General features: G+C 35.4%; 1 protein-coding gene across 1 annotated transcript in view; it reads left to right on the forward strand.

Moving 5' to 3' along the window:
• The window catches only part of SIM1 (SIM bHLH transcription factor 1), a 60945-nt gene that overhangs the window by 33022 nt on the left and 13522 nt on the right, over positions 1 to 14401 (forward strand). Inside the window, exon 10 of the mRNA XM_072141896.1 lies at positions 11439 to 11601. Within this exon, the coding sequence (XP_071997997.1) occupies positions 11439 to 11601 (163 nt within the window). The remainder of the gene's footprint in view (positions 1 to 11438; positions 11602 to 14401) is intronic.

Genomic DNA, 14401 nt, shown 5'->3' on the forward strand with positions numbered 1-14401 from the left:
CCTAGGAAGAAGGTAGAAGTGGTTTATTACTGCTTTCTTCACTGCATAGTGCTGAAGTAGCGCTATGCATTGAATAATGGAGCCACCACAGCCACTGGCTTGAAAGACCTGGTGGTTATTGATGGTTATGTGATTGCTGGGTATGCAGGGTGAATCAGTGAAGAGTAATATGAGATTGTACTTTTTGGGCTAATTTCCCAATGGACACTTTAAATATAATCATCTGTAGCTTCTATATCTATGTATTTATCTATCGATCCCTCAAATCTATCTATCTATCCATACATGTCATCTCTACACCACTTTCAAAATTATTATGCAAATTATATTTCTCTCCGATTTTCCTAAATGGTTGATGCAAATGACAGTCAGTATAATAAAGGTCATCATCCATTAGAGTATAAATTGAGTTTTATTGAACAAACCTCCCAAGATTAAAAAAAAACTTAAATTACACAGTTTCAAATTATTATTTCAAATTATATTCAAAACATTTCATAGGTTGTAAAGAACTGAAAATGGTCATAGGAACTCTTTGGATAAAAAAAGCGATGATATTGTTGTTAGTGGTCAGGTAACTGGAAATCATCAAAGATATCCTTTATATGGGAATGGAAGAGTAAAATTGATCAGATAAGTTGCTTTGTGATTTTACATGATTAGAGATTTTCCTGTAAAAGGGAAAATATAATGCCATTGATTTGGAAACCTTGGATGTAATGGGGGGGGGGGGGTGTCCTGTGTTGTGTTGGGTAGTGACGGGTGAAAAAATGTTGTACATTTTTTAGTGTATTAAAACATAATAAAACCTACATAAACTTGATATCTCTGTGATCCTACTGACCAAAGGATTGAGGGGGACTGATGGTACTGCATAGGTTATTAAATACTGATGCTAGGAAGCATAATTTGTTAAGCAGAAAACAATTTGTAAACAGAGAAATAAAATTAAAAGTTATCGATTTTTAAAGCAGGGCAACAAAAATCTGAAAAAAGAAAGGGATTATAAAATGCAATTCTTTTAAAAAAAAAAAAAAAAAAAAGCTATGTAAGGAATAATTTTTTAGGATGAATAAAATTAAATGTTTTAACTGATTTTCATTCAAGTTAGAAATTGTATGACCTCCTAATTTAAAATTTTATGTTTGGCAAAATTACAAAAAGTGGCAATTCGAACATTTGGGGTCTGTATAATTTATCGTCAAAATGCAGTAGTTGGTATCAGGGGTGGTATTTAATACTGTGCTGTGATATTAATAATTTTTTGGAAGCTGTGTTGTGGATTTTGGTGCATCTAATGTGTTGGTTACTAGAGAGGCCCCTTGAAGTTGAGCAGTAGGACAATGTGGCTATCAGACCAATAAAGGTTGTGTCCCCTGACTTAGACTTCCACTGCAAGTGGGTTACATGACTAAATTTTATGTGTCATTTAGTATACTAATACATTTGTGATGGAACATAGCAGATTTTCATGTCTAGATACATTTTGTGTGGATAAATATTATGGTTGACATTGGCAAATTGGTGTTATGGTTCAACATATTCAACACTAAAGTGAATGTGGTATCAGATTAACCATTACATATAGGTTTATCTATATCTTTATCTTTAAGCCAGCAGATGGTCACTGTAAATCTGAATTGGTATATTTTTTTTCTCAGCAAGACCTATCCCTCCATTTTGGTTGGCAAATTTCAAATGCATAAGCTGCATGAGACCCTATTAAATCTAGTGTAGTGTAGTGTAAACCAAAGTGTAACCAACGTTCCTCACTAAATAGTATTTGTCTCCTGAAACTAGCAATTTACCTAACATTAATTACTGGGCATCAAAGATTTCAGGCACATTGGATAAATGTATGACAGAACATTGAAGATAGAATGCAGGCACAATTGGATTTTTCAAAAATGAGCTACCCTTTCTCAATCATTTTACCAGTTGGCGGCCATTACGCCAGGGCCAGAACCTGTGGGAGTTGTAAGTGTTAGATGGAAGCACACTGCCATTTTATTTACTATTTCTGCAGGTATGTCCATTTCTGCTGCAGTTTTCTGTGTGTGGCTCCTGCATACTGTTGAAATATTACTATTACCCTTAAAAGTTAAGATGACATAGGCATGGTTAATCTGCAAATGAGAGAAAGGCTCCATACATGGAAAAGCAATTTCATCTTAGTAGAAACTATGAATGCATTTGTTAGTAATATAATCAGTTCTCTGGGGAACTCTTCATTCTTTTCACATAGTAAACTAGCAAAGCAGACAAATATGGCCATAAAACAAGGATCAATACGAAGGCCAGAGATGTCTTTTCTCTATTGCATGTCTTGAAAGTGCTACCCAAAGTTATTTTTAATTCTAAGCAAACAAAATTACTCACATAATTATTGCATTATGTAATATGAATTATCAATGAAGCTGGTTTTGAATTCCAATTTACTTTCTAGAATAAAGCACCAGCTTTATGAATGGCCTAACAGACTGTATTCATGTAATAGAAACACTATCTAATAGGTGGCCTTAGCTATTATATCTAGACATATGGCAGTCGCATATAATCAAACCTTGTAGAAAATATATGCATCCTTTACAGACAATGTATTCAATTGGAGCTATATCTCCAGTTACGGCTTCTGGCTATTACACAAAGACAAATGCATATTTGTGATGGGTTCTGGTGTTGGCCATTCACTGATCAGAGGTTATTGGGCTGTCCGCAGGATAGGTCATTAATGCTAATCGAAAACCTTAAAAACCCCTTTAATAAGAAACAGATCACACCCAAAGCTGCTTTTCTGCCAGCCTGACACATCTGGCACCAGGGCCGGTTCTAGACAAATTGGGGCCCTGGGCAAAACTAAAAGTGGGGCCCCAAAATAAAACTATTTTATGACCAGTCACCATCAGTAAAAGGCTCCCTTTAGTATGGTAAAACAAACTGTAATATGATAGGGAGATTGATGGGCAGCACGGTGGCTCCGTGGTTAGCACTACAGGCTTGCAGCACTGGTCAATATCTGCAAAGGGTTTGTATGTTCTCTCAGTGTTTGTGTGGGTTTCCTCCGGGTCCTCTGGTTTCCTCCCACACTCCAAAACCATACTGATAGGTTGATTAGATTGTGAGCCCCATGGGGTTAGGGACTGATCTGGCAAGCTCTGTGCAGCGCTGCGTAATTTGCAGCAAAGGGAACGTAAAATCCATAGGGGACACCAAAAATTTTTGCAGAAAATTGCACTGTGCTTTACACAGATCTATCATTGTTTGCTCCCTTACACAATGGTGACCCAAATAAATAACCATTAACCAAGGTAATGAGATAACAAAAGTCACTTTTAGATGTGTGCCAATGTATTAGCAGCACAATAACAGAACCCTCCGTGCTTCATAAGAATTTAAGTGAGAGCGTCATAACATAGGTGTAAATAATGGAGGATGGTGTGAAATAAAAACTTTATTCCTGAATGTGTGTGTGTGTTTTTGGTGTTACATATAACTTTACAGATATGTTCTGGGTCGCAGTGGCAATGTAGCAACATTATGCGAAGAGGATCGAATGTTCATCGTATCAATCGTGTCAATTTTCCCAAAGAAAACTATCACGAAATAAAAGGCAATAAGAGAGAAAGTGTATTCTTAGATAATTTTGGATAGGAGAGGGTTAAAAACATAACTATTAGTTGATATTATTCCTTATAAAATTGTAGTAACATATAAAGTGATTATTTCCATTATCGGTGAGGTGCAGCAGCTCCTGTGTGCAACAAATTCTCCCTGCAGCCTAAGAATCTTAAGGAGGGTTACACTTCAGGGGGCTGTATCTCTGGCTCTGTGACACAGAACCTCACTTCTTTTTTCCTATAAAAGAAGAGATTCTCCTCTTTTAAATTAATTTAAATTTGTGTTTCTAAGTTTCAGGAAAACGGAGATATTAACTGTTAAACTGCCATCGGGAGTGATTTTTTTTATATATAAAAATGGCACCTGATATTCTCACTTAAAACCTAAATATCTCCAGATCCATGGCACCTAGAAACACAATTCAAGATTCATTTCAAAGAAGATATTCTCCTCTTTCAGGGGGCCCTGGGCATTTGCCCACTTTGCCTACCCATAGCGCCGGCCCTGTCTGGCACATTAAGGTGGTTTGGAGGAGAAGCAATGTTGCATTTGCTGGGTTGTGTTTTTGGGATGGGGAGAACGTCCTTGATCACAGTTACAGATGTAATAACATTCAAGAGATTAGGGCTGATAAGACTAACACATTGTGCATCTCACTTAATAATCAGCACACCTGGCCCACAACATGCCCGTGTTAGTAAGAGGTTCTGACCTCTTACTAACTCTAATGTCCACAATCTATGCAATGTCCAACCTAGCCTAGATTTCAGCTATAACCTGTGCCAGTTTTTTTGGCAGTTTTTTTTGGCATAGTAGATTCTTTAAAAACGAGCGCATATGTCTAGGGACAAAAAGTCACAAATTCTGTGGTGTGCACCAGGAATGGAACAATGGATACATTAAGGTCATTGCTTGCTTTCAATCTTGCGGCAATAGCATTGTGGTGGTTCATTAGACTATTAGATTGCATATGCTTCTGGGCACAAAATATCTAGAGGGTAGGCCAATAGTGAGTAGCCCCTGGTGACCAACCAACATTAGTGACTAAAGCATTTTTCTTTTAAACTCTATTGAAAAGCTTTCACAGGAGATCAAAAGCTGCTACAAAAGCAAGGGGATCCAAACTACAAATTGATGCTTTGACATTAGATATTTGCCTTCCATATGGATTTATAGTAGTTTTTTTGTATTTGTTTTACAAAAAAGAATTAACTACTTTGAAAATTTGTTAATTGTAAAGGGATAGACAGCTTCAAATCCTGATATTCATTCTGTGCCAAAATCAAAGTGTCTTGCTAAATGACATTTAGATTATTTAATAGATTTAGAGGGAGTTAAGCAGATTAGTGTACATACCTGCTAAGATCATTGATTTTCCCCATCAAAATAAACAGGTCAGTGAACTAATCATTTTAATTGATCGGTTGAATGTTAACATGGACAAAAGAAAAGAAAATTAAACCTAATTATCCAAATCTTTCATCCATTAGTTGTAACAAGTAATGCTGTAGATACTAAGACATATATAATACATATTATATTGAGGTTCAAGTTCTACAGTATATATTTATCTTTTTTTCTGTTGTGTGCAATGGAAAGTATCTAACTCAACATTAATAGTCTCTGAGATGAAGATGACCTACATTATCTCCAGACATCAATATCTGTTCTGTCTTTATATTATTCATTTTATTATATAAATATATAATATATAGACATATATAGACACACACACTTATATATTTGTGATGCTCTCCTCTTCTTGTGTCATTTGTTCCTATTGCAATAACTAATATTTAGTATTTTTTAATCTTCATTTTGCATGTTGTAACATTTGATCCAATATTAATTTGATGGTCTGAATTTGCTGGTTTTAATTATATCAATCTGAAGCATGTATGTTACTTACTTGAGACCATAAAACATAATAAGCATCTGCAACAGTTCTTGCTCACCTATAAACAAAGAAAACAAAGAGAAGTGTGTATAGGCAAAAAGGTATATACAAATCTTGAATATATACAAATATTGAAACTGAATCATTGCCTAACAACAAGTATTCTATTAAAAACACTTTAAAAAGTACATCTGTACAAATCCCCTAGACCCTTGCATCAAACCGTCATAAGTTGATACAGATCACATATTTTACTATACCAGGTAAAGGTCTTCTAGCTGCATAAACCATCCATGTAGACAATTTTAAAGTGAAGAAAAAATATTTTTTTTGTATCAGTAATATCAAGTGCAGACAGTAACACACCCAAATGGAAGGAATGGCACAGTTAATGGAAGTATTGTATAAACATAGGTTGTCGGTACATAGTTACCAGTCCATTGTTCAGGTGGCAGCCAGTATAGCAAACATATGTGAGAAAAATTCCCACGCGTTTCGTCGCTTATTGCGACTTTCTCAGGGACCTCTGTCTGCACTTGATATTACTGATACAGGATGGTTTATGCAGCTAGAAGACCTTTATCTGGTATAGTAAAATATGTGATCTGTATCAACTTATCACTGTTTGATACAAGGGTCTAGGGGATTTGTACAGATGTACTTTTTTAAGTGTTTTTAATAGAATGCTTGTTGTTAGGAAATCATTCAGTTTCAATAAAGATTTGTATATACCTTTTTGCCTATACACACTTCTCTTTGTTTTCTTTGTTTATTGGATAGTTCTATTAGTGTGTCGGCGTCAGTAGTCACTACATGGCTTATCTTGATTATATATTTTGAGCAGTGCAGGTTTTGCCGTTTTTTCTATGTATTCAGTTCTTGCTCACCTGGCATAGGCTTCATGCATGGGGATAAAAAGTTCTACAATGGAACTAGAAAGTCAGCGAAAGAACAGAGAGACTTTGATTATTATTACCCTGTTTCCCCGAAAATAAGACAGTGTCTTATATTAATTTTTGCTCCTAAACAAACGCTAGGTCTTATTTTCAGGGAATGTGTTGTATTTCCATAAAAAAAATAATTTACATTTATTGTTGGACAAAAAAAAAACTTCTCTAACATACTTATAACTCTCCAAACTTATTTCATGTAGAATTTCTTGTGACTTCATTTCTAATGGAATCATTGACCCCAATCTCACACATTTAGCAATAGCACCTTCCTTGTGGTATCTAAATGTAAGACATGGGGGGAGCTGCTGCAATGGTTGCCACTAGGTCTTATTTTCAGGGGAGGCCTTATATTTCTAAGCTTAAACAAAATTCTACTAGGTCTTATTTTCGGGGGATGTCCTATTTTAGGGGAAACAGGGGTATTTAGAAGTCTAAAGTCATAGCCTGTAACGTTGACTTCAAATATAATGCTAGGTATGCTTATATCAATAACCATTAGATTCCCTCATGTCTAGTCTTTACAAATCAATTTGTTGGTTTGTAAATTGGTTACATATCTTCAGGAACTTTAATAAATTTTAATCTTTTGTTTCTTTCGTGAGACGAATATTTTAAAATGACAACTATCTACAGTCATTTATACCACAGCTTTGGGGGAGGAGGGGGGAGATAAGTGAGGGAAAATTAAAACATTTGTAAAAAAATTAACAGAATGAGAACTTTTCAGGCAAAATCTGTGTTATAGAGGACTAGACGGGTTTGTACACAAATTTTGAAGACAACTGGAGAAATATTGCTTCAGACGTTATAGATTCAAAACAAGACAAAACATTTTGAAAAATTTAGTGATGCTTCTGCAAAGGGAATCTTGAATAATTTGCTAATATCTAATTAAGTGTACTATCAATACCATAATATAAAAAACTTTTAATAATATACTATTGTCATAGTGTAACTTAATGAGTTTGCACTGGGAGATCTAGTATTAAACTCCTATCTATTGTAACATGTAGATAAAACTCTCAACATGAAATGTTTATACCTGTGTGGTAAAATCCTTGGCAAGAAAGGATTGCCATCCTGATGTCTAAGTATTTTCTATTGCAATTTAACATTCTTAGATTTCTATTTAGAAAATTGCATTGGAATTAATCAATAGAAATAATAGGTTGATTTAGGATTCAATGCATCATGAAAGCATGTTGAATGTCATGTGGGTATTCCTACAACAGTATTGCAATGTGCTCTATTTTTTAGTAACCCAGCAGGGCATAGAGATGTGACTATTGTAGAAGCATATTCAAGACTATTAGAGATGGGGGAGCACTAAAGTATGTGTTTAGTTGAGTAAACAGGTACCTGCATACATGACCAAAAACAGTTTTCAATTGTAGATTTGCTGACCAAAGTTGCATCTCGCATTTAGAGAAAGAAAGGCAGCAGTTCTGAAAATCTAACACGTGAACTGCCATACTAACTAAACGGGGGCTTATACATTGTTTCATAATGTGAGAAATGTATAGCTGAATTTTAACATTTGAAGGAAACCTACCACTATGGATCTACCTAAATAGGTAGATCCGGTGGTAGCTGCATCTATAGTATGTAAGGATAGCCCTTTTTAGGGCTATTCCTTTATTCTCCTCTGCCTTTTCAAATCTTTAATCAGGGTAACATGCAAATTTTCTAAAGAGGCGTGGAGTAGCCGGATCTTAAGCTACATGGTGAGACTACTCCCCACCCCAGTAGCCTCTTTAATCCCCCTACACAGATATCTTCAGTGCGCAGCTACAAGGAGCTGCGCCCACTCGTTCACAAAGCCGGAGTGCTGCGCATGTGCAGTAGCTCCGGCTTTGGAGCCGAGATTGCGCAGCTGTCGGCCTGTGTTTTGCGCTTGTGCAGAACTCTGGCTTCATGGACGAGTGTGCACAGCTCCTTGTAGCTGTATGCTGAAGATGTCTGGGTAGGCTACTGGGGCGTGGAGTAGCCGCGCCGTGTAGCCTCAGCTACTCCACGCCCCAGTAGCCTCTTTAGAAAATTTGCATATTACCCTGCTTAAAGTCTAGCAAACATAGAGGGGAGTAAAGAATTAGCCCTAAAAATGGCTATCCTTACATACCTTAGATGCACCTACCACCAGATCTACCTTAATAGGTAGATCTGTAGTGGTAGGTTTCCTTTAAATCTAAATAATATAAAGACCATATAACATGCCTGTTCAGCATACCAAATCTACCTCATATCTGACTTAAATGTTCAACACAATTTTAAAAATGTGCTATGCTACAAAATGCACGCCTCTGTTCACAAACAGGAATAGTGCATTATCTGCTAAAATTCACTCTTAAACTGTGAAACAATAATAAATAAATGTTTGTGAATGTGTATAAAAATGTTTTCTTTTAAATAAAAAATACATTTTAGACATCTGTGCTCTTATTCATAGCATGGTGACTCACTGTGTATCAGAACTGTTTGCATTTGGCATATCAGAAAATTGTTTTAGGAGTTTAAATAAAAGAGCAGAATGCATATTTAGTCAAGCATTACTGTACTAAGGCATTAAGTAGATTAGAAATAAATGAAAGTAATTAAGGGAGCTGTCTTAGAAATGTATTATATCAGACATGAATCAACTGTTTGCACAAAACATTACGACTGGCTGGAGATGAGATTTAATCAAGTATGTGTGTTGTACAACATTCGTGTTATAAAAAATATTAATGAGCAGAGGCAAAAAGCAATCCCCGGAAATTTAGGAATAAATTATCCTTTAACTTATTTTGTTTGTGTCTATGCATGTTGGCAAGCAATGTCATTTTTTGGTCATTGAAAAAATAAACCTTTTCTCTGGTGCATTGGTATAATACAAAAACATTCTGTGCAAAGCAAATCTCTCCTATTGGGAGCAATTCATTCCTGCTATGAATTGGTACTCTTAAAAAAAAATCAAGGGATACCAACCATTTTTAACTAAGGGAGAATCAATGGCAAGGACAATGCCTTCCCATCACAGATGAAAAGGTCTTATAGGAAACCCATCATTTGAATATGTTGTTTAATTATAATATTAATATTACGAAAAATCATCATTGTCATATTTTATTATTTTTAATCCCTCCTCTGTCTGGGTGTAACTTGTACATACACTTTTAATAGCTGTCAGCTAAATTCTTACTTTGGCTTGCTGTATGTTTTTTTTTAACATTTAGCTTTTATTGAAAAGTTATGTCAAAATTAATTCATCAAAACTATTTACGAAATGGCAAGATGGCAAGTCTAGCTCATCTTTCCCTGTGTTGAGGATAATGGAGATTTAAAATTACTCATGCTGGAAAAGAATGAAGTAAAATGGATAGTGCTAAGTCTGCTATTAATGGGTGGTATGGACTCATTGGGAATTAAAACTACACTCTAAGCCCATCCCACTTGAAATTGATCCCATACTGTCTGGATACATCTTTCTAAGATTGCTGTGGGATTTGGAATTCTCTTTCTTTCCACAACTTATCTGAAGTTGTAATCTAACAGGCCTCTGTCCATAGGTCATGGTTTACAACAGTTGAGGATACCACATCTAAGATCCTACAACGCTCTCATTTAAAGAACATGTGTAACCCTCACAAGTAAATTAGCTTTGGGATCTTTCAATGGAAGTTATCAAATGGAAAATCTCTAAAATTCTATGCTCACCTGCTACTGCTTCTATTTTGATGAGAAATGGAACTGAAAGTGACTAGCACACTATACACAAGCTATCTATTCACATGGGTTCTCAAGATGTGTGTTGCTAGTGATAAAGAACACAGAGTTCCTAAAAGCATTAAGTGTTAGAAGAGTGAAGAGGAGGTGGGACCCTTTCAAACATTTGGTATTTATGCCATATTGGAATAAAGCATTAAATTTCAAATAAATTGGGGTGATTCAGACAGATCTTCCCATAGATAATGTTGTTCAGACCTACCTATAACTATAAACCAATGAGGAATAGCCTGTTAACATTCTTAAGCAACAATTTAGTCACTTCTCCCTTGGGTTCAAAAACAACCCACCCAATGTACCGGAATGGACTAGTAAGTTACAGCAGATGTGGTGTAAGGAGTAGTTGACTAGCTGGGAACACTATAAACACTCAGTGGGTCAGATTTATGAAAAGTGTCTAAAAGTAAGACCTATTTAGACACAAAGTGTAATATTGTAGCAAATTTATCAATGTGTCTGATGCTACATAATAAATCTGGAGTAAATGTATACCTCCAATTTTTGGCTGTTTTATGCCAGAAAATTTGGCCCTAGCATATTTTTTTTTGTCACTCCCACCTTTTTCTTATACAACCGTGCCCCTTTAATTAGTCCAGGGCCTGTACTATTAGTAATAAAGGTGTCTAAAAACTGAAACTTGATAAAAGTGGCGCAACACATTGAGAATTGTTTTTCCCACAAAGTAAAAATGCATCACCCTCTTCCTAAAGTAGTCACTTTTTTATTTGTCTGCCGAGCTAGTTAAGGGCTTTTTTGTGTCATCAGCTGTAATTTCCCTTGATACCATCTGGGGCTGTACAACACTTTGATCCCTTTTAGTAGCATTAAAAAAAAAGTGACAAAAACACACCATGCTAGATGCAAGAAAGATGCTCATGACTTGGCATACTAGTAAATAAACTTTCAATGATAGCAAATATGACTGATGGAAGTAACAATCATTTAGCTGCAACCCCCCTACAGAAACTGAAAACGGGAGCCTAAAAGGAGTATGGTCAGTTTCAGATATTTGTAACATTAATGCATTTCTGTGCTTTTATTGTGGCTGTATATCAAAAACTGAATAAATAATATCTAGTTCAGGTGTTCAAACCATTTGGGCTGGTAAGTATTACCTGTATTATGCGTACACTAAACCAATGCAGAGCACATCTACATGATTTTTCACATATGAATCAAATTCAAAATGTGCATTCATTTTTAAACAGGGATACAGAATACAAAGGCCTTCAGCTCTCTCTGGATCAAGTCACAACAAAACCAACATTTTCTTATGCAAATTCTAATCCAGCCATAAATGACAGTCGGAAGAGTAGTAAATCACGTCTACCTAGTACCAAGTCTAAATCCAGGACATCACCATATCCCCAGGTAAGTTAAATTTGACGCAAACCTGCTGGTTGATGGTTGCAAGTTTGAAGGTGCAGCCTGAAAAATGTCAAATATTTTTCAAGCACCTACTGCACATTTCTGGTTTCAAACAGTCACAAAATAGGGCATTGTAACATTTTGAGCTAACTTGTATAATAATGTTTTTCCATTTCTAATGTTTTTGCTGCCAGCTGCAGTTTTTTTAAGTGGGAGGGAAATGTTGGCGACGGTTATAAAGCAATTAATACATTTGCTGCATCTCTCAATTTTAGTCAACACAAACTTGGGCTCATGCACACAACCATATGTTCTGTATGTATGGCTGTATTCTGGCTGTAAATATGGGACGTATTGCTACATTATAGCAATGTATTGCACTGTATCCATACCGTATCCATATAAAATACCATGGGCTGGCAAATGATGGATGGCTGTCTATTGGCTGGCTGACAGAATGCAACTACCACTGGTTCTTCCTGTGGGTAAAAACCAGTCCATGATCATGTGATGTCACAGATGTGCACAGTTGATTATAACACATAGCTCTGATTACTCTGTTTTACTAATAAGCCACCTATGTGATATCACATGACCAGGGACCAGTTTCTGTCCAACGAAAGGACAGCAAGCAGAGATTTAACTGTGATGAATTTGTGCAGGAAGAATATTGTAAAATTGTATAACAAATCATTATACAAACAATTATTTGCTGAAAGTGGACAACCTCTTTAATTAACTGTCCATATATACAGTGTATTTGTGTTTATTTGGTCAGAAAATACAGCTTTTTTAAATAAGAAATTTATTCCTGCAATGATTTAAAAAATAGAAAATATTCATTGATATTAATTTCCATTAATGAACACAATAAAAATCAATTACCCATATTATCTAGTAGTCATGTGATTGTAAGTAGTCCTGTAATTAGAAAATTAAAATTAACAATTGTGTTAAAATTATATTGACATTCTCAACCAAGCATTTTGCATCTGGAAAATGAATGTGAATCAAACTGGAGAACATTGCGTCCTGAGTTCAATGGGTCATGTTGGTGGGTGGAAGCTGTCTATTTGTGTAACATTTATGTCCTTGCTAGCAAATACTAGATGTTATAAATAGATTTGGTAGTGTACACATTTCATTACAGGATCATATTCATATCTTAGAAGGGAGCATGAAATAACAGGATAGTACAATGTTAATTTGATTAGGTTGAATGAAAATACTAAACCAAACCAAATTTTCCCATGTGATTTTAGCAAAGATACATAAATGAGGCTTTAAATGATATTCATTGGGGATAAAGAAATATTTTACAGATTGCATAGGATTAGACAGGGGGTGGAGTAAACCTACAGTTTTTTTTTATATTCTCTTCTGTAATTATCAACAATATTTCTGCTTATGACGTTTGGTTATGAATAGCTTAATTAATAAAATACTTTAATTAGTCTCACAAACTTCTAAACCACTTTTCCTACCTATACATAACTGAAGCAGATGATATAAATTTTACAATAATATTTGCAGAATTAGTTATCTAACTGTCCATGATTTCTCCTTTTCGCCTCATGTAGCAAATTGTCAAATGTAGAATTAGAATAAGGGCACAGTATGTTCTTCTTCATTAAAGTATAATTTTCATCTTCATTATTATCTTTCCAGCAAATTATACACTACAGGATGCTGCACGGCATGACTTACATGTAAACCCTTTGTCTGCATGGATAACCAATATGATAGACTGACATGTCAATCCAAATATAGATAAAGAGAGGTCCTAATCAATTCTATTCATTAGAAAATGGGCACCACGGAGAGTCATGCCATTTAACAGTTAGTGGAGGCAGAACATTTAATCAAATGTTGTGATTTCCATGGTAAAATTAGACTTTATTACATTGTCAGAAATCTTGCCACTGTCCTCTCTAAATGTTACTTGGTTATACTAACTTTCATCAGTGTATATGTCAGCTCTATATACATAACATAGGAATTCTACTGTAGGTGAAAACAGTGTCCTGATAAACAACAAATGTCCCTAATTGATTACATACAATTAATTTACTACTATACTTACATGTATCTTATACATCTTATAACAACTAAAATGCTAAGAAATAACATCTAGTTTAGACTGGATTTCTCCCTGACAAACTATTGTAGTTGAGGTATAACAGGGTGACTATTTAGATAAATTATGACACAAGGTCAGCTTGAATCTTCAGATATGGGCCCCCTCTTACAGAGACCTTTATTTTGGTTGATGGCAGGAGGCACTGAGCAGGGAGAGCACAGTCTATGAGGATAATTTTTCAATATTTGGGTCCCTAAGCAAAATTATGAGATCTTCTAATGCAGTGATTTTCAACCTTTTTTGAGCCGCGGCACACTTTTTCTACTTAGAAAATCCTGGGGCACACCACCAACCAAAATATCACAAAGTGACACTAAAACAGTCATATTATACATATAGTTAATAATATAGATTCTAAATTTATTTTACTCACTCAGTGTGAAACCTGGGCCTGTTTTGATGAACACAAAAGGGATATCCTCCCTTTCCTGATAAAAAGCCCCTAGCGGACTCCCTTTCCTGATTAAAAAACCTCTAGCGGCCTCCCTTTCCTGATAAAAAGCCCCTAGCTGCCTCCTTTTACTAATAAAAAGTCCCTAGGTGCCTCCTTTTACTAATAAAAAGTCCCTAGCGGCCTCCCTTTCCTGATAAAAAGCTCCTAGCTGCCCAAACTACAACAAAGACCCGCTTATTTATCGCAAAGTGCCAACACAGAAATTTAAT

The sequence above is a fragment of the Engystomops pustulosus genome, chromosome 3, assembly GCF_040894005.1.
Source record: "Engystomops pustulosus chromosome 3, aEngPut4.maternal, whole genome shotgun sequence".
Lineage (NCBI taxonomy): Eukaryota > Metazoa > Chordata > Amphibia > Anura > Leptodactylidae > Engystomops > Engystomops pustulosus.